The following is a 22,026-nucleotide window of genomic DNA, read 5'->3' as shown; positions in this document are numbered from 1 at the left end:
GTCGCAAACCCAGAACGAGGTGCTGACCACCAAGTCAACAATTTCCCCCTCAGCACCGACTGAGGATTCCGCACTGAAGGAATGAAGAAGACCTCCCGGGATTCAAACTCGTGACCCAAGGCTCTGATACCAATTGTAGGTATTTTTGCTGTTGCACCAAAAGCTCGAGCTATCAACGCCCGCTACAAACGCTAGACTTACCCAGATCTACGGGAGGTGGTTAAGCCATGTTGTGAACCCCGAAGGAGGTGCTGACCACCAAGTCAACATAGTATTCAGTATGTAAAGGGATCTACATTCATGGGAAACTCTGATTGTCTTGATGTTACACAGTTATAATTTCAGATCTAGATATTGCTGTCTCTATTGTGTCTGATAGTTTGCCTCATAAACCTGATCCGAATAATATTATTTGGTTAATTTTCCTAATATAGATTTATGTTTATTTAACTATGACGCTGCCCCTGATATAATGTCTTTCAACCATGCGTTCTTTACCCTTGCAATGGGATGAGTATCCCTGTCCTCTTATTCGGCTGTCCCTTGGCTCGTGGGAGCACAATAGAAATATATAAAATAACCAAGTATTTGATTGTCTTTAAATACCCCTCGGTAAGGCATGATGTGAGAAGTTGTATCTCACCATCGCATCTTTTAATTAGAGTCTCTTCATTATGATTTACTTTGTTATTGGTTGCCCATTAATAAGCTAATATTATTCTAATAGAATTATGACTACAAACGTATTCAATGAATGTCGCTATTTTCTGAGACAAAAAGCTTGGGAGGCATCATTTGGGTAGGACGTCACCCATGCCCATATATTTTCTCATCTCACTACATTGAATTTCTCCACCAGATGAGTCGAGTAATATTGCAAGTTGGACTTTGTTTGAGGTCGGAGGAGATACAAGGAACTGGGTGGTTTATGGTCACTACGGACAAGGACTGAGAGCTCACATCTGGAGCGGGACTCACATTATCACCTCTCCTGCCGTGGTATACAAGCACCTCCTTTGTTGTGTGTCTAATGGCACCAGCAAGGCATTATGATTTAAGGTGAGTCGAACCAAGCAAGCATGCCGAAACTTTTATTTATTGATAGCGTAATATTATCCTTGCCTTCAACTTGATACTATGAGTCACTGCTTACCATCTACACGTCGCTTTATTTGAATTTGGATTATGCCATATCATTGTTTACGTGGTTGGCAATATGTTTTGATTACGTTCTATCCGTGCTTACCTTATGTTGGGTGATTCAACGGAAGAGTATGCTCAGGAAAAGGCTTGATGACTTCCATTTATTTGTCAACTTGGTTTCCTTGGTCGATATTGTTATTTGATAGTTTTTTTTGGTCGGTAATAGTTATATTTTATTTCTTTAAACTAAAACATACATATGCATCAAACTTCCAAAAAAAGAGAAACCACTCCCTCAAACCACCCCCAACCACCATCCAGTCCTATTGTCTAATACCATGGTATTCCAAAATGTTTACTGTTCAGACCCTGCCCACCCCCACAATATCAGAAATCAAAATTACATCTTGTCAAAAGCTGGTCGATAAGTTCATCACATAACAGAATTAAAGATTTAAGTTTTTCGATTGAAAATAAAACATCTAAATGAAAATGTGCCCAGAGGTACCTTGATTCAGCGAGATCCTCTTCTTCCAGCAGCGGCGTGTGAATCTCTAGTTCTTCCTTCTGCATCCTCGACCACTGCCCCTCGCAAAGCTGGTTTTTCTGACTCACCACCGCTTCCACCCTCTGCACCACCCACTACACCCTGTTTTGCCATTTCTGTAGATAATTTTCGCGTGATCGGCCTCCTGTATCTCAACTCCTCTGCCACTCTCTCCCCACCCTCTTGCCGAATTTCATCTTCAATATCCATAATCTGGACAAAAACTGTCAACCCTTCCCATCCTCGCTTCACATCATCTATAAAGCGGGCTCTGGCTTCCTCACGGCGGTGAAGGAATTGGATTCGTGAATGCCTCGCCCGCAACTCCCTATTCTCCTCAAGGATGCCCACAACAAGATTGAAACCCCATCTGTAATGCCCCGCCAGAAACCCTAAAGGAAAAACATCACAATCTATGCAACTAAGGGTGAAATAATTTTTTTTTATTTTTTATAAAGAACAAGTGCTTGAATTAAACCTTAGCACATCTAATAACACAGCGGAAGTCTAACTCCTGAATTTCCTAAGGGTCACCAACGATTATTACTTCGTAAATTATATTAACACCACGGAAAGACCTACTGTTCAGCTTATAGGAAAATTAAACGTTGAAGATAAAATTTCCACAATGAAAGAATTCAAAATACTCCAAAACAATCATTTAATATATACAAAAGAATTAAGTAACTGAAATAGCATACATTACAATGTTTCTTTGCTTTACAATATTCGAAAATACATGTTTTCAAAAAAATTACATCATGAGTTAAAATGTTACAAAATGAAAGTTACATAAAGTTTCGTTTCAAGACCTCAAGTTTTCAACTGAACAATGGTTACGAACAAGAGCTGGTACATGAACCACGAATCAAGAACCTCAGCGAAGTCCTTCCTCGCCTGAAGATACAATCCAGTACATCCGATGGGAAGTGACACTACCACCCGACCATATGATTCCGAAAAGGAACCACCCCACCGTGCTGGAGATAGTAGATAACCCTCAAGCAAGCAAAATAAGACAAGAACGAAAGGACTACAAGACTCCACACACAACCATGTGACTCAACTCACAAAACACTAGTGACTCTAAGGAGAAAGTGTCATCGCATGTCTTACGGTGGATACCATGGTACAGCCTCCATAGGTCCCGACCCCCATTCTGGGATATCCTGGTAACCTCTCCCGAACCTCCGATTCCAACTAAGTCTCATGCGGACCCTACCAATCCTTTCATGAAGACAAGGTGGTAAGTTTGCCATTCCAGGCCTTCTCGCTACATTATGAGCCCTGTACTAGCACTCACCTATGTGCGAGGCACATTATTTTATTTAACATTTATTCTACCCTCCCCTAATCATTTATTAGGTTATCACTTTCTTAACCAACTTCCGACGGGTTATCCTGTCACCACTTCGGGCACGACCCTTGCTCGAAAGCCACTCTCTCTCTTAGGACACTACAGGATAGTTCTATCTACGGAACTCTATGGTGACACAGACAGCCATACCTAATCTTGACATACCTCATATGAAAGATACATAATTACTAACCTAAGGTTGACCATTACGAACAACTCACAATGGCTCATTTCCTTAAGATTATACATCCAAATATTTGGCCAAAACACAGTAACACAGGACATATTGACAACATGACTCAATGTACTTAACTGCAACCACCATATAAATAAGGCAATCTTACGTAAAAACATCTAACACACAATTAACTTGCAGTACGAATATATGTTGCCAAGACACGAAGAACAGTTTTGGCGGCATAACTCAGAATTTAACACTTAATAACATGTTTAAGAGTTCAATTACTTTTGTTAGGTAAGCAACCTCAATAATTTCCACTTATACCATAAACTAAGATCAAGATAGATATATTTATTTCATCAAAGAAGTCTTACAAGAAGACATAATACATTTCTCAATAGAATAATGTCTTTATTTTTTTTATTTTTATTTTTTTACACTAGAGTGTTACATCACTCTCCCGGGAAAAACGGAGAAGTGCACTCGTCAGACTCTGCAGGATCTAAAGGAGTATAACCTTCAGATTCGCTTTCACTCAGGGGAAAGTACCCCATGGACTCATTATCACTTAAGGGGATATACCCCTCTGACGAGTTAGAACTTATAACTATCGGCTTTACTGGCGAGCACTCTAGCTTAGGTTCTTTTCCTTTTTCAACAGTAACTTCTATAGTTGGACTCTGAGTAGGACCTTTTTCTATCTATTTGCTCTCTTCAGGAGTTGGGTTCTCTTCAGTAGGGTTGTCATCCACAACAGGCTTGACAGGGGTCAGGGAATCTTTCTTGACTTTCAAGTAATGAGCATATCCAGCTACGGATTTGCGAGCTGTCTGTTTGACACGCACCATCTCTGTAACGTATCAATAGTAAGCCATTACTTCCTAGACTCTCCTGGAGCAACATCTAATGAATCTTAACAACTAGGCTTGAACGCAAACATAATTCCTTTTATAAAATAATCAAGTGTGCAATATGTACAAAATTTCCACAGCTATAGCTATAATACAAATACACTTAATATTCTATTATTTTCCACGAACTAATCCAAACAATAATTTAATACTTTTACCGAAAACATAAACTAGACCATAAACATTACTTATCACTAAGGCTTATAAATAATAATGTTCCAAAACTAAATATATTCCTAACCGTTTGCGGTGTTAACCCGTATGCAAGATCTCTACGTCCTTCTGCTGAACGATAGCGCGCTTGTGAACCTTATCTCCAATAGACACCAATACTCTATCCCAAAAATCAACTCTCTTTGATTCTTCCTAAAATATTCTCTCTATTTCTCTATTTTACTCTATCTTTCTCCTCTATTCTAATTCTCTCCTCTCGAGTTCACCGTCCTCCCTTCGATGCAAAATGAAATTCTCTCCCTACTTCCTTACTCCCCACCTTTATTTATACTAGAAATACTCATGACTTCTCCTACGTCTAAGGCTCGGTTATGGAGTTGATGAGGAGTCTTTTAATGAGTTACTTTCAGTTACATCTTCACTTAATCTCCACTCTACAGTTGTAGAATGATACAAAGGATGGAAGGATCAACAAGTTACAAGCAACTGTCAAACACGTAAGTGTTTGTCATGGGCGAGATAATAGTCCTTGCTGCCAAGTCGCCTTACTCCTATGTCACGTATGCCTCGCATTAAACTTACCACTTGGTGTCCCTTCCTACATAGTCACCATTATCACCATGAAGAGTTGGTTCAAAACAAACTGTTTTTACTATGCCTCCACCGCATTTACCAACGTGCAGTTTGGTTCCATTGCGAAGGAGGAGTGGCGGTTTAGTGTGTTGAACAGCGAGAGGGGAGGGGTGTCATTGTTTGCTGCGTTGGCGTGACCAAAGGAAGAGAGGTAACGTGCGGGCTATGAGGGAGGAGGGTGGTCGGTGGTAATACCGACCCCTCCCTTTATTAAGGGGGGTGGTCGATAGTAAGTGGTCGATATTACTATCGACCACCCTTTATATTATATATTGTTTTACAATATAACCCCCGCCACCACCTTTTAAATAAAATTTGTTTTATTTGTTTAATTATAATTTCTTTATTATATTTTAATAATTAATTAATGACCTCTATTTAAACATTCAACCCTTAATCCCTCCTTAGCAAATTTAAATATATATTTTGATTTTCCAATATTTATAATTAACGGCTTTTCATATGTATATTTAAACAATTGGTTTAGATATATATATTACATGTTCGAAAAGTATATTATATGTGACATTTTAATAATTCTAATTTTATATACATGTATATTCTCAACATAATAGTTCGAATTGGCGATATTATCTAATGATAGTTCAATCCCTTAATCTTTATTCAATTAACTACCTATAATTGACAATCGCCCCCCGTGTATATAATGTCTATACATATATTCAAACGATTGAGTCGCAATTATTGAACTAACATGTTGATGAGATTCATATCTACTTATACCAAGATATTAACTCGTCTTTTATAAACAACATTAAGTCACTAGATCACTTGACTCTTTTTCCTCCAAATACCAAAACTACTCTTTACTCTTATAGACGTAATAAACGTAACAATTACCAATGGCATACAATAATTAAGAACACTAAACACAAAAACTGAGCAAGCATCAAGCGACTTTTCATAAAGATCAAACAATAAAATATGAAGACCGAACAAATTGACGGAACGACTAACTGACGACACTCACCCGAGTGTAACTGACTAAAATAGGGTCAACTACTATCTCCTTTACTTCCGTCGGAAAATATAAGGCACGCTCAGACCTGTGTAGCCAGGTGGAGACGTTACCCCGTACCTACCTGGTACTTATACCTGCAATACCCTGCATCACCGAACCACACATGCATATATACCATATATAAAACACGACATACACATCGATGAAGGAGAATCGCGACGTTCCCTGTCTCACCGAAATGAGTCAAGGAAAATCGTCCCCTTGCATCCAATACACTTGCAGATACACAACATACATTGCATAGATAAAGTAAAGTGTCAGTACATTGCAATAAACCATACTATGCCATAAATCACAAGTACAGAAATAGTGTAAATAAATCATGCATCTCATATTCAGATTAAGCATGGAATAATGTCATATAAATCTGAATAATAATTCACGGTAATGTATCCATTGAAAATAACAGAACAAAATATGAGTCCAAACGAGTAGGGGTACTACATTCATCCCGGCATAGCCCATTCCAGCAGGGACTCCAAATTTAACAAGTACTCTTTTGGAATGATTTTCTTCAACACTTTTCTCACCTCCTCACAGGTGTATCCCAGCTCCTGTCCCCACGCCATGATAAGCGAGTAAATGTTAGCTCTGCACTTGTATCGGTGGCCGATAACCGCCACCTCTTCTCCCAAAACCAGTTGAATTGCCTTCAAGAATATTGGATCTTTTGCCAGGAACATCTTCTCAAGCTTCTTGAGGGGGACAGGTCCTCGAAAAGCTAGCATAAGCTTGGAAAACTCCAGAGTGAAATTGGCTTCCATTTCTGTACTTGATGAATAGTTGCAAAGAATTCCGATGAAATCTATCCAAAAATTGGCTTCACCAACTTACCAACTCTTTTCATTAAATGTGCGGGCATTTCGAAATTAATATTCAATGCAAAGCACTCCACCATCGCCGCCATTTCAAAGAGCATTTCACAATAAATGCTCATTAACTCGACCTTACACAGAAGAAAAGCCGGTTGTCTGACAAGAAATTTGAATTGTTTGACGTACAAACTTGGCAAGTAGTCTTAACTCCAACTAACTATTTCTTTTTTGCAGTCACGCCACCTCACTTCCCCTAGCGCGAGCTCACACGCATCATTCGACAACCCATCCGCAATAACATTTCCTTCTCTTTTCACATGTGAGATGCAATAATTTTGGAAAGATTTCAACTTTTCACTTATATTATGTACATATTTATTCAATTTCTAGCACGGTGTGTTGCCTTTAATCAAGGCCTGGACTAAAATTTGGGAATCACCCTCCAAGTGTACCTTCGTCACCTTCATATTTATTGCCAGTTCAACTGCTAGTAAGGCCACCTAAGCCTCCGCCTCATTATTAGTGCCATCTCGTAGCCTTCTTGCACCCGTACAAAGGATCTTCCCTTCATCATCACAAGCCACACATCCTGTGCCTGAAATCCCTGGATTACCTTTTGATGCCCCATCAAAATTTATTTTCACCCACCCTTTCTTTGGTTTTGACCATTTCACCGTCTCCCCATCCATAGGGACATTCACAAGATTAACCCTAGGGAACCCATGAACGGGTCGATATTGTTATTTGATAATTATGAGAGGTTGTTAATCCATGTTTTGGTCTTTGCCCACTATGGCTCCACAATATATCCCAATCGTTGTCTTTTGTTTATCAGTTGCCTTCATTCTAATTGTTGTAATGAATATTATATTTTATTATTACTTATCTATTTATTTTATAATTTTTATATTTATTTTATCATTTAATTTTATTGTTATTTATTTTCAAACCTTGGTTCGGGAATGGGACATTACAGATCCAGATGAGAGAAATTATTTTTTAGATAGCACTAATTACAACATCAAAACAATGTGGAGGGCCTGCTTGTTACCTATCATATCTTGTATCATGTCGGCAACCAACAGCTGCAAATAGTGTAACGAGGTACAATTAAATGTGTAAGAGCTTGGACATATTTGTGATTGGGAGTGCAATTTTTAGTTTACGTAGGCTAGCCAAAGGTTCAGGTTTGTTTTATTGGTGGGTTATGTAATCTAAGATATATAACAAATATCCATGGTCGTTGTTAATTATGGTTGAAGATCCTCAGTTGGAAGCTTTTTGAAGAAAATTTTAATAATATTTTCTGTCAAATGATTAGATTCTATTCTTGACGTGGAATTTTGATGTCCACTGTCTTTTAGGGGAAATGTTTCTTATTTTTCTCCATTGCAATTAGACAAGAGATAGTTAGGAAGGAGCCAGAATATTTGCTATACACAATTTAGTTATGTGAAAGAGAGAAATGATTCTTCTTCTTAATAGTCATGGCAACAAAATCAAGAGAATCTTGACTGATATCCTGCATTTATCCCTTCACTGTTACTTATGTCTTCTGTTCTTATGGCTTCTGTTAATTATGTGACACTAATGCATTGATTAGAATTTGATTCAATGAGGAACCCATTTCTGGGCAAGAAATGAGTTTGGTTGTGATCATCTCCTGTACTTTGTGCTCTTAAGTCAACAAACAAAGAACAAAGCCAAGAGAAACTGATTGTCTTCTTATTGGTGTATTTATGTAACTTTTAAGCTTAATAAATCCTTGGAGCTGAAAAATATTCCCCCATTCCCAGAGAAAAACTACTTAATATATTTACTGAAACATCTCAATAAGGCACATCATTAAATCATTGCATAAAAATCTTTTTGTTGAAATAAAGAAGTCTGATGAATATTACGTTTGTGTTACTTACAAATCTTTAATGTTTCTTTTCATTTTTCCTGTATCCTTATTGTGCTTCAGCTTTCTCATGCAGACTATGTGCAAAATAATACTAAGGACAGCACCTTCTTTGGATTCAAGGGTGGTCCGGCAGGAATCATGAAATGTAAATATGTTGAACTTACAAAAGAGTTTGTCTATCCATATCGCAATCAGGTACTTGCTTAGTCTATCGATACAACCACGTATTGTTTATGCATAGCAATTTAGATTACATTGGATGTACTTAATATACTTAATGAGGTTTTCTTTTTCTCACTAGATAAATGTCTCTAATATATCATTGCCTATGGTTACCAAGTGACTGAGGTGAAAATTATCTCCAAGGTAGGACCACTTGTGGCATTGGGGTGATTAAAACATTCTCTATTGTAAACATTCACTTGCAGTTGTTAAAAATAACTAAGAACAGCTAATGCCAACCCATCACTGTAACTCTATGACTTATATCAGTTCTCAAAATCCCCTTATATAAAGAAATGTAAGTCATGGGATTTAGTTTGCATAAAAAGACATGGAAGTTTCTTTTTCTTGTTCATAAAATTTCTCATTTGATTTGCTAATCTTTCAACTATTGTTCAATTTTTTGTAGTATACGTGAAACCATGGGCTGAAGTCGTGGAAATCTTACAGAGCCTATTCCAATAAGCTGCATTAAATTTGATTATAATGTTGTATGTATGCATGTGATCCAAATGTAATATTTGTTGTTTTCTGCCCGATGCTCAGACAATATTTTAGTTCTATGCAATCAATTCAGAGAATTGTCCAGGTGTGCAATCTGGTCATCCACAACAATGCATTTATATCGACATTTCAGATTCCATATTATTATCATTTGGTCGATCTCTCTACAACAATATGTTTGCATGTGAATTTCATGAATGTTATTTCTTGTCTGACCATTGAGGCTTCCAAGAATTCTGTGAATGGGGTCTTTAAATGGCTTGGATAGGGTCATTATTTATAATTTCTTTATACTTTTAAAAGTCCATTATGAACAATATTTTTTTACTAATGGTAGGTTCTTTTGGTTTTTTTAACTATTGCAGGGTGGATTTGATATGATTTGTAGTGGTCGTGACAAAATTGAGACTCCTGAACAGGTATGCATTAATCAATTAATTTGTTTCAACCAATTTTAGCTTGTTACATTGAAATCATATGATTGATTATTATCCTTTAATGGTTCCGTCAGGATCACTTTTGTTACATTAGTAGCCACTGTAGTGTTTGAATTTAAATCAAGGCAATTCTTTAATTCTAAAAACTGCTTACTTGATACGATTCAGTTTAAACAAGCAGAGGAGACAGCACTGAAGCTTGGTTTAGATGGCCTCGTTGTCATTGGTGGTGATGATTCAAATACAAATGCATGCCTTCTTGCAGAACATTTCAGGTACTGAATGAAAATTTCAAAAGCCAATTTTTTTGACTGTGGGCTTGTACACTTTATGGGCCCTAGAAGAAAACTTGCCCTTGTGCACATACATGCAAACTGAAACATATTAATTGTAGCTGGAGAAAATTTGGAATTTTGCTTTCAGGAAAGCACACAAACAAAATGCTTCTCTTTCATGAAAGAATATGCAGGTTTAAAAAGAACAGGAACTATATGGTTAAAATCTGCAGGAAATAGCTTATTTTTCATAGTAGGATGAATATCTGAAAGAGGACCTTTTTGAATTGCGAAAGTCTCCAATACTATCTTTTATTAAGTTGGTCTCCATAAGTGCTCAGTTTAAATTTGACCCTGTTGTTTATTTGGTGTTCCCAGAGCAAAAAATATAAGAACACAGGTACTTGGTTGTCCGAAGACAATTGATGGTGATCTTAAGTGCAAGGAAGTTCCAACAAGTTTTGGATTTGACACAGCTTGTAAGGTGATCTGTTTTCATATGTGAACTGAATGGTTCCTAGGTGTGGCTTATTTACTAATTGAAGATTCTATGTTTTTGTAAATATTTAAGTTTTCTTTGTGCTTCTGCTACCTTGTAATGTCCCTAGGTGATCTGTTTTCATATGTGAACTGAATGGTTCCTAGGTGTGGCTTATTTACTAATTGAAGATTCTATGTTTTTGTAAATATTTAAGTTTTCTTTGTTCTTCTGCTACCTTGTAATGTCCCTTTTTAGGATGTTCCTGATTTTTGCCTCAAAACAATAATCCTTACTCAAAATGATAATGGCTTTGTTAAAAAATATGAATTTATCAAAATATTCAGATCAATAAATTATAGCACAATTCTCAAAATCAATCATATCATGAATTCTTTGGAAGTACTTACAAATCTGCTGAGTTAGAGGTTTTTGTCCCTAACTCAATATTAGCAATATCAAGCGCTTTCATCCTTAACTTGCCAAGAGCATGAAAGGGTTTTCGTCCTTCCAACTCTTAGTCCACCTTAGAGGGTTTTCATCCAAACTTGATAAGAGCAATAAGGCTTTTCATCCTTATCCTCTCATGAACTTGGAATGGATTGCCTCCTTCCTATTTGCAGGAAACTTCCTCAAGTTCAAAACTGATTGCTTGATTTCTCTTTATTGATACTTTTCGATGGATTTAAGAGCAAATGTGTGAAATGCTGCTTTAATGATACTTGGATAAGTTTCTGATTTTTGATTATTTGCTTCATTCCTTGCTTGAATTGATGATTGATGCCTTCATTGATCAATGAACTGGTTTGCCCTTTATATTTATTTATTGAAGGAGTCACCACCCTTCACATGAAATGAGTCCACCCTTCATTGCTACCTTTTGAGAATAATAATTTCTTTCCAAATTGATTGATCGATTCTCCCTTTGTTCCTTCTAGATCTATCTTCCTTATATACCTTGTCTTGCTAGATGGACACAACCTTAAGTATGCTGGTTGACCATTCTTAACAATTCAATCTTTTTTTAATTTCAATTTTGTGCAATATTAATTATCTTCTTTTGGGTGCTGCCTTAAACTTGTTTTAAATCTCTCAATTCTCAAAGGTGGCGGCTGAGGAAATACATAAGATCACAAACAATTATCAGATCTTTATTATTCATTTGATACTTGCCTCTAAATTCTCTTTGAGTCTTTTTAACAATTGCTCACGAAGCTGCTCTCAGATAAGTACCACTAATATCAAACAAGGTTTTGATTCCTGCATTATTGAGAACTGAGAAGCCTTCTATTTTGTCATATATTCCTTGGATCAACTCAAATTTATATGGCAAATAGAAGAGGATTAAACACATATGATTCTTAATTTAGACACATAATCAGAAATCTTATAGCTTTAATAAACATACTGTTTGCCCATCAATTTTCCAAATGCCTATCATAGTCTCATTCAGTGAAGTTTTAAAAAATAAGCATATCAGTTGCCTGGCCATTTTCCATCAGTGTATTGTGGCCTCACTTGTTTATATATGGACCAAGCATTGTAACTGTATCGTGTGTATTTAGAAATATTGCATGGTTTAGAACCCATGCTCCAATTTTTCAGCCTTAAATAAAAAAACTGATGGCTTATCTTTTGTAACACATGCAGATTTATGCAGAGATGATCGGGAATGTGATGGTTGACGCACGATCAACTGGAAAATATTATCACTGTAAGTCAACTCTCCATAAAATGAACACATTATCAATGGTAATAGGACTAGGTATATTCCTTTGGGTATCTTATAATATACTCCCATTGCAGATGTAGGAAAGAAATACAAATAGATTGAATGCTTTTGATTAACTTAAATAGCTAACCTTATCAATGCACATTTTGATCTGTGTCATTATATGCATCTGATAACTTACTTAACATTGGAAAATATAAATGAGGACCAAAAGAAAGGAAACCAATTTAAATAAAGTGAGGGCTGCACATAATCTCAAAATAGCTAAACTCATCAAATAGTAACTTCTTTGGTCACCTACACTTGCCATTAACTATGGTAATGAAAGAAGAATTGGTTATTTCCCCATGTGCATATATTAGGTTTGCAAATGAAAGTTATCGTTGAATACTTAATGAATTAAAATGTTCATGTATGCAGTTGTGAGGCTTATGGGCCGTGCTGCTTCACACATTACTTTGGAATGTGCCTTGCAAACGCATCCCAATATTACAATTATTGGCGAGGAGGTGAATCCCTTTCCCATATTTTACTCTTTGACAGATATATAACAGAACAAGAATACCACAAGCTCTCATATGTTATGGGGAAATTTATCTTGTTTTGCAGTCTATTAGAATCTCACTAACTTTGTTTGATGCATCATTTCATGGATGGATATGTTTTTGCATCTAGCCATAGGAATGGAATGAGATGATAATATCTGGCTTCATGATGGGATCTCAATTGGTTGCGGTTATTGTGCCCATCATTAAATTATCTGTAAAATAATGAAACTAACTGTAATAAAGTCAAGAATGCCTTTATTAAGTCGGTTGCTTATTAGCACGTTATGTTTCTGGAGGTCATTTTTAAGAAGTTGCAAAATAAATTTTCAAACCGGTTTGTGTTGTTTGAAATGCATGCTAACTGCTCGATTTTTTGCATAAGCTTAATTTTGTTGCATTCTCAGTTTTCTTTGGATAGAATATCAAACGTGTTTCTTTCTCCAACATATTGTTGAGTAAAGGTCCCTACTAACCAGTTTGGAAATGTTTAGTTAAGGGTCTGTATGATGGTCTGACTGGACAGTGAAGTAATATCCGTATGCTTATTTGAATAAATACCATTTCCAATGCATAAAATAAAAATATTTTAAACAGTCAGTACATTTTGTAGTTCAAGGGTCACAGATTTAGATCTGACTAAATTTCACATCGCAATAGCCTTTTCTTTTTATTGGACCAAGGCATCTGCCATTTTTGTCATACAAGAAAGCTTTGCTACTATTTTACCATTTCGCACATCAGAAATCAATTTCAATGTCTTCACTTCCAGTTGAATAAGTTGTTGCACCACTTTTGATTGAATTTACTTCGGTTTTCCTTCTTCCCAAATTTGTATTTTGCATTTAAGAATAACCATGTGCCAGTGTATATTATTGATCCAATAGAGAGGTATTTATTCAATTAATATAGTGTTTGCCATCCTATTTTCTAGGATGTAACCCCACTTCTTTCTCCAACAAAACCTATTCTATGTGAGTCTCCTAACAAGTCTAACAGCCTAACTAACCAAGCTAATTATAACAGGTTTAGTTTCCATCATAATTAGCCTAACTATGATTTAATATAATCAAACTATAAATGCACCAAGTGTATTATACCCTATACACTGTGGTGTAATTACACAAATACCTAACATTCCTCCCCTGTTATATCATAGTCCTGAGACTTTGAGAGAATAGTTTTCACATGTGGACTGGGATCTACACACAGTTCCGCATACTTGCAGACAGTAGTGGAAATGCTACACTACACTTACTCAGTGGGACTTTCTTTGAATTCTCGGCCAAGAATAGGGACACACCTAGTTATCCTCCTAACAGGTATACATGCAACAGTCCTCAACAAGCATTAGTGTGAATGGCCTTAGTTGCTTCTTTGGTGGCGGTGGTCTCACTGGACACATGAATAGGGACAGACTCAGCTGTTCATCTTTCAAAGTTGTGAATAAGGACATACAAAACTGTCAGCAATGCCCTCTGGCTAGGGACTCACACACCATTTGCCACTTATGGTTATCAGACTAGACCATACTGATCTTTACTGCATTTCATGAATAGGGACAAACATGTCTATCCTGGACAAGTGTGGGATGAGCCTCCACTTGACATATATCTTGGTCTTCTGTTGGTCAAGGCCTTATTGAAAACCTTCTCTCTTGTGTAGCATAAGTACCGTCTTCATCACAGCTGCCTTGAGCTTTATAATATTTTTTGCTCTAGTTTGCCACTAAAACATTGAACTAGTCATTGAGCTAGAAGCAAACTCAAGATTGGGAATCATTCTCCAATCTCCCGCTTCTTCTTCTTCAATATGGCTGTGTTTAGTCTCCTATGGCCCCTCTTGCGGAATTGTTTTTTCTTTCAGTAGATTCCAACACAAAATCACATCTTTTTCTCTCATGTATTTTGCAAAACCATAAATGCATTATGCATAATGCTCCTATATGGGCTTTACTGAAAACCTTCTCTCTTGTGTAATGAAAGTATGGTTTTCATTATCTTGCCCTTCAGTTTTATAATATTTTTTGCTCTAGTTTGCCAGTAAAGCATTGAACCAGTCCTTGAGTTAGGAGTGAACTCAAGACTGGAAATTATCCTCCAACCTCTTGTAATCCTCCACTTCCTGCTTCTTCTGTACAGCTGCTTTTATTCTTCAATGGATCCACTTGCTGAATTATTTTCTCTTTCAAGTTTCAGTAGATTCTACCACAAAATTGCATCTTTCTCTTTCTCATGTACTTTGCAATACCATATATTCATTATGCTCAGCACTCACAGCTGCACATTCATGAGTGTCATAAATTTATACATATCTAATTTTTGTCTATTTTTGGATTGTTTTCACTCATCCAAACCCCATACTATGATATCTCAATTTGAAGATCTCGTCTTTGTCTTTCCAGAAAATAAAATATCACTCAAAATGGAGATATGATTCAAAAGTACATCCAAACAAAGAATAGATAACCTAAGGGGTTTGTTTTAATGAATATAAGTGAAAATTGTAGCAAACAATGTTTGGTGAATGAGGCTAATAGAATGCTGAATCAAAATCAAAACAAACTAAATGCACCAGAATTCACCCTCGTTTCATTATTTTCCACAAATTTTGTTGGATAGACTTTTAAAGCATTTATTCGACACTATCATGAATCCTCTATTGCTTTGATACCAATTAATATTTTGCATTTAACAATAAATACACATCGGTGTTTAATATTTCCAATAAAGAGGCATTTATATAATCAATATAGTTTGTTTCCCACTGCCTACTTTCTAGGATGCAACTCAGTGTCTTTGTTCAGCAAAACCTATTCTACATGAATGTCCTAATAAGCCTAACAACCCAATTAACCAAGCTAATTATAATAGGTTTAATAAAAAATTATTTAACATAATTAACCTGACTATGATTTAATATAATCAAACTATATAACCTAAACACTGGTGTAATAACACAAATTTCTATGAAAAACTCAGTGGAGCTCCCTTTTAGATTGGTTTGGCATTCTCCACTTGTACTAGATAAAAAATTCATAGATGCTTGCAATGTGCCTTCAATGGTTAGGTGGGTTTTTTGTAGATTAATTCTTTGTTGCGACAGGATAGAGAAATAAATCCTTTTTAACAGACCTCCCCATCCCATGGCTTGGAATAGTGCATTTATATTTTTTGAAAGCTCATAGAACTCTGCATGTTAATTCTTTTCATCCTTGAAACGCAGATACAAAGACTTCATTGTTTTGTTTCAGACTGCATTGCAAGAGATTGGACATCTTTCTCATTTTCTCCTCTGGGAAAATATTCGTGCTGATTGGATAGTCATGGTGGTGATCATTAGATTAACTGTTGCATCCCTTTATGGTAAATAATTATTAATTATCATCCAATAGTATACATGATAGGTATGTCTCTTATCACACATATTGCCTTGTATATACCTCTACATTTGGATATATATCCATCTCTAAGACATCAATGCAAAATCCTTCTTATCATTCAATATGATATATGTTCTTTATCTTTATGGATTTTATCTATTGTTAAGCCAGGTTTTTAATTGTGGCACCAATGGTTCATGGGCCGACCATCATTCCATTGCAGAGAGCTACACATTTCAAAGGTGTTTCTTTTCTTTGTGGTTGACAACAGTTGTTGAAACTAGTTTCCCATTCAGCCTGAGTTGGCCTAGTGGTGAATAACTTGTGCCCTCGAAAGCGAGGTCACAAGTTCAAATCCCATAGGGGGTAAGGTGTGTATGATTTGTTTGTTGCACAGTTAGGTGCCTCCTGCAAGGAGTACGGGGTAGTCCCGTATTGCCATAAGGCATCTGTAGGCCCATATACAGACCGCTCGGCACTGTGGACTATAAAAGAATCTTTCTTTCTCCCTTTAAACAAAATCTTGAGGAAAAAATAAAGAACAGCTTTGATTTGAATTTTGGGGCTTAGGGTTGACATGGGGGGCAGTCACTAAAATGGATATGAATGTGTTATGAATGGAGGGGTTTATGAAACATAGAGAACGATAACAACACCAATTAGAGTGCCTTAACAAAGAGGATGGGAGAACAATAACTGTTAGTGAGATTATATTAAGAAGAATTTGCAAGTTTTGTACAATGATCAGAGAGGTCCGATTTATCAAAACCAGCTTACTAACTGGTCAACTATTTGATGGAGAGCTATTTTACATAGCTATACAACTTTAGGATTTGAAGGGATCACATAGCTATACAACTTTAGGAGTTGAAGGGATGTCTTTGGCAGTTACAACAAGAGTAACCACCCACTTTCTGCTTGTTCATATTATCCATTTTATGTGACTGACAGTGTGAGCTGTGTAGTATTGGATGTGGTGAATGCGACTTCATGGTTATGACCACATTTTCCAAAAAAGATGATAAAGGTGATGGTGAAGATGGAACTCGCTTTGGAATACCACTGTGATACCGAATTATCAAAGTTTCAGGTCTTAAAGTGGTCACCATTGCAGCAAGACAGAGTAGATGTGGAAAGTGTCTTGTAACGTGAAATTGGTGTACCATTTACCTCATTGAGGACCTTTGTCATGCTCAAAAATCTGGTAGTTTGGAGTATTGTGATTGCTTGTGCTTTTGACCTATGCACCAACAAATTGAACCACTTTTGCTGGCTTATTACAATCAAAATTGATTTCTGATATGTGTTAATTTGTTAAATAAAAGTGGAAATAATGTTGCAAGAATTTTACATTGATCATTGGATGAAGATTAAGATAAGATAGAAGATTAAGTGCAAAGGCATTATTTCCAGCCTACTTAGAAACAGTAGTTGGGCCATACCGAAGAAGACATCCACCATCTCAAATGGTTGCTGATGTTTTGGTAAGACAAACATTGGTGCAAAACAGAATCTGCATTCAAATTGTTCAAATACCCTCTGCTGCGTGGTTGATCTGCTGAAATATGGATTTGTGCCACCTTTAATAACTTGATTCAAGTGCTAAATAATGCTAGAGGAACAAGTACAAATTTTCTATAGAAGTTTGCCATCCCCAAGATTTCAGGAAGACCTATGAGGGTTGGTGGTGTAGGCCATTCTTGGATTATGCTGTTCTTAGTTGGATCCACATGCACTTTATGTACATCAACAACATACTCAAGTAGTGTATCTCCTTCAAGGCAAATAAGCATTTCACCAGATTTGTATACAATTTGTGCTGCCACAAAGTGTGGGGCACCATGTTGATGTGATTCAAATGTTCTTCCCATGTTTTGTTGAAGATGGGTATGTTATCTAGATAGGAACAAACAAATGAAGATTCTAAGTCTGCAGGATGTTGTTCATCATTTGAATGAATCATTAGAGAATTGGCCAAATCAATGAGCATGAGAAACAATTCAAAATTTCAAACAAGCCTTTTTTGCTTTGAATGAGGTTTTTAAATGTTTTTTTATACTGCAGGAATCAGGTGGCCCCCTCATAAATTGCAGTGCACCTAGTAAACTTTTTTCACGTTATTGGTAACGCTGGCCTCAAATGTTAATAAATTGTACTGCTGAATTAATAAGTCCAATTGTTTTTAACTACATTATCAGGTCCCTCCCTTAGACCCCCTAGGTCTTGGTCCGGTTCGAATCGTGTCTGGGTTCGGGGCTGGTTCATCCAGGATTCTTCCAGGGTTATTTAAAATATCTGTGGGTTTGCCTGGGATGAACTCAGGAAAACCAGTCATGAATTTCTGCTGTATTTTACTATTTTCTTCTTCTTCCGCAACAAACTGTTGATCCTTTCCAATTTCATGGCGTCCCACAGGAAGACAAACAAAACAATTACTATATTGCAGTGTTGGGGGTTGAATCGACAGACAGAGATGTAGAATCCACAGGCTCAGCCAAGGAAGAGAGGTGCGAGAGGCAGGAATTAATCCGGTTCAATCTATTATGATGATTGTTTCTTTATCAAGGTTTTTTGTTTTATGTTTTAGGTTAGATTTTAGGATTTAGGTTTAATTTTTAATTTTAATTTAAAAAAAAAAAAAAAATGAATTTCAATTAAGAGGTTTATATTAGATTTAATTTTAATAAAAAAAAAATTGTAAATTTAATTTTTAATTATATTATTTTATAAAGGTGAGGGTCATAATTATTATTGTGTAAATATTTATAAAAATAACATAATTTTAATAATAATTATTATTTAATTAATTTCTCACATATCTTAAATAATTTATACAGATTTTTAAAAGATATGTACGCCTAAAAATGGTATATAATATTTAGAGGAAAAATCAAGGTTCGTTACGTATTGACTATGATAGTTATAGTTTTATTATTATATTATAAAATATAATATTATATTTTAAGTTTATTTATCTTGTATAAGACATATATATGTTTTTGTACGGAAAACCCAAAATGAACCCAACCGCAAACTTTTTTCTGCCCAAGCCCACGAACCAATGCCTTGGACCCAAACTGGAACTGGCAACTTAGGTTTTAAATTTTAAAAAAATAAATTTCTGATTTATTTGCATGTACACACTCGAACGAGCCTCTTTTGCTTTGAATGAGTTTTTTCAGACATATATGAGAGATTTGATAGAGGTTTGATTTCAAAAGTTAATATGATTTGTATCTGCCAAATTATTAAGTTAAATTGTTTAAATTAAAAAAAAATGTCTGATTTATTTGCACAGAGTCTATAACTCTATACACAGTTACACACGTCTTCGCCCAACTTTTTGGTAATTCACTCTGGGTCCTCCATACTGATACCTTGCATACAGCTAAACCTTACTACTCATCAATACAGATGGATGTTTTGGAAACTTAAAACTTAAAACCTTAAAACCTTAAACTTCTATGCACGAAGAGTCATGGACAAAGGCATTAGGTTAAATCCATACCAGCCATTTGGTTTCTTATCTTTGGTGATTTCAGGCCATTGTGCTTGCTCTCACCGCAAAAAAACAACAGTGACATGACAATCTTGATTTAGAATGTTATATTGGTTGCGTAGTGAGGTCCTTGATTCTATCTTTAACATGATTGTGTATATATTGTATAAGGCATGTTATTGAGTATGGAGAGAGTGAATCCCATTTCAATAATGCACAATTTTGTGTATGCATTGTATAAGGCATGTTGTTCAGTACTGAGAGAATGAATCCTATTTCAAGAGTGCGCAAGAGGTTTTCCTTAGGGTTTTTACTCTAGATATATTCAATCAAGTTATCAACCCATATCAATGTGAAAACTATTGGATTAATAGTAAGGTGGAGTTTGTGTGAGTGGCTTTTTTATGGTAAATATTAGAAAGCTAAACATTACTAAAACTGTTATTAAAGCATGCTTATTTTGTTATTTATTTTCCATATTGTTTCATATTTAAAGGCTTATAATGCTGGTAATATGTGCATCGTATTGCACAATGTAGTATGGGTATTGATTTTCAAGAGGCAACATGGAGAACTAATTAGTAATTACTCATTATTCCATCTTTTATATGTCTGTACGTGACCATGTCTTATGCTGAAACTCTCTTGGCATATCTCTTATGGGGAGCTTATGATCCGACAGGAAGTAAATGGTTAAAATAGAAAATTTATTGCTATTTATGGTTTATGTGGATTTTATAATTAAATCTGTCTAATGGATGTTGATTAGATGCATCTTCATGCAAGTGTAGTTAGCTGCTGCCATGAGATAAGTACTTGACATTGGAAACCCACGCTTGTGCCTGCAGTCATTCAAATCCTTGCACGTGTATCCCTTCACATCTGAAAGACCAATGTACCCTTGTAAGGGCAATATGATCTTAAAGTTTACATGGAGTAGCCATCCTCATGCAAAATTTTGAAGATTCTCGAGTTTGCATTTTGCCACCTTTAAACCAGCCAGTGGGAATTGTGGATCATGTCTAGTACATGCTGCATGTACACGAGAGGTTTATAAAATGGAAATTTACAATTTCCACAAATTTACAATTTCCACAAATTTCAACTATAAGATGTTGTGTTAGCAAGCTTTGATTGTATCTATGAGTCTTGCATTTAATGTAATCCAGCATGGAACAATCCGAAAATGTCCTAGCAGCATCAATTAAGTATGCATTTATGTTGGTAAGACACAGCAAACTGTTCAAATTTCTACTTTAGTAAACTATTTAGAAATGAGCTGGAGTTTTTAATTTAAGCAGTTGCTCTCTAAGTTTGTCTTTAGGAAGTTATTTATGTTTGTTAACAGACTATTAGGAGTGTCCTTGCCTTATATTCTTAGCTCTCCAAATTTATAGCAAGCTATGCAGATTGGAGTACTATTATATATCTAGATTTGTACCTTCAAGTGAGGTTACTGTTACATTGCATCGAATGTAAATGGTCCAGTTCTCCAAGTGACACTTTCATATTACTAATTAGAGTATTGTGCATTGCTCATCCTACTGGATTTTGAGTAGGAACCACAACTTTGAGTTTTGGGATAGGATCAATTAGATTGAACCCTTTCATAACTTCCTGCATTAAGATCTATCTTGGAAAACATGATTTTTATGGATATTTGCTTAATCACAATAATCAGTGACTGCAGTTTTCAATGTAAATTGTGTGACTGAACATAGATATCAGGCTAGAATTGATGCTTTTGTTAAGCATAAACCTATCTATCGTTTTTTGATTTCCACAAGGACAATGCTTGCAGGTAGCCATGAAAAAGCAAACACTTAAAAATGTCACGGATTATATTACAGATATCATTTGTAAACGTGCTGAATATGGCTACAATTATGGTGTAATACTCATACCAGAAGGGCTTATTGACTTCATTCCAGAGGTAAAATACCTAGCTAATTGATTATGTTGATTATATACTATGTTGAATTCTTCCAAAGTGTCATTTCATCATGTTTTCTTGAACTCTGGATATGACTTTGCCCAGGTACAACAATTAATAGCCGAGTTGAATGAGATTCTTGCTCATGATGTTGTAGATGAGGGTGGCCTTTGGAAACAAAAATTGCAACCTCAATCTTGTATTCTTTTTGAATTTTTACCTCAAAGTATGCAAGAGCAATTGATGTTAGAAAGAGATCCCCATGGAAATGTACAGGTACACTTGTTATTTTGATTGATTATCTAGTCTG

At 35.8% G+C, this 22,026-nt stretch overlaps 1 protein-coding gene across 1 annotated transcript in view; it reads left to right on the top strand.

The window, feature by feature from the left end:
- Positions 1-22,026, top strand: part of LOC131060722 (pyrophosphate--fructose 6-phosphate 1-phosphotransferase subunit beta) — a 42,516-nt gene that overhangs the window by 4,548 nt on the left and 15,942 nt on the right. The window contains exons 3-10 of the mRNA XM_057994066.1: positions 8,783-8,904; positions 9,801-9,854; positions 10,041-10,147; positions 10,526-10,631; positions 12,276-12,339; positions 12,778-12,866; positions 21,585-21,716; positions 21,822-21,992. Of these exons, the coding sequence (XP_057850049.1) occupies positions 8,783-8,904; positions 9,801-9,854; positions 10,041-10,147; positions 10,526-10,631; positions 12,276-12,339; positions 12,778-12,866; positions 21,585-21,716; positions 21,822-21,992 (845 nt within the window). The remainder of the gene's footprint in view (positions 1-8,782; positions 8,905-9,800; positions 9,855-10,040; positions 10,148-10,525; positions 10,632-12,275; positions 12,340-12,777; positions 12,867-21,584; positions 21,717-21,821; positions 21,993-22,026) is intronic.

Source organism: Cryptomeria japonica, chromosome 10, assembly GCF_030272615.1.
Source record: "Cryptomeria japonica chromosome 10, Sugi_1.0, whole genome shotgun sequence".
Lineage (NCBI taxonomy): Eukaryota > Viridiplantae > Streptophyta > Pinopsida > Cupressales > Cupressaceae > Cryptomeria > Cryptomeria japonica.
This window is presented reverse-complemented; position numbering and strand designations above follow the sequence as displayed.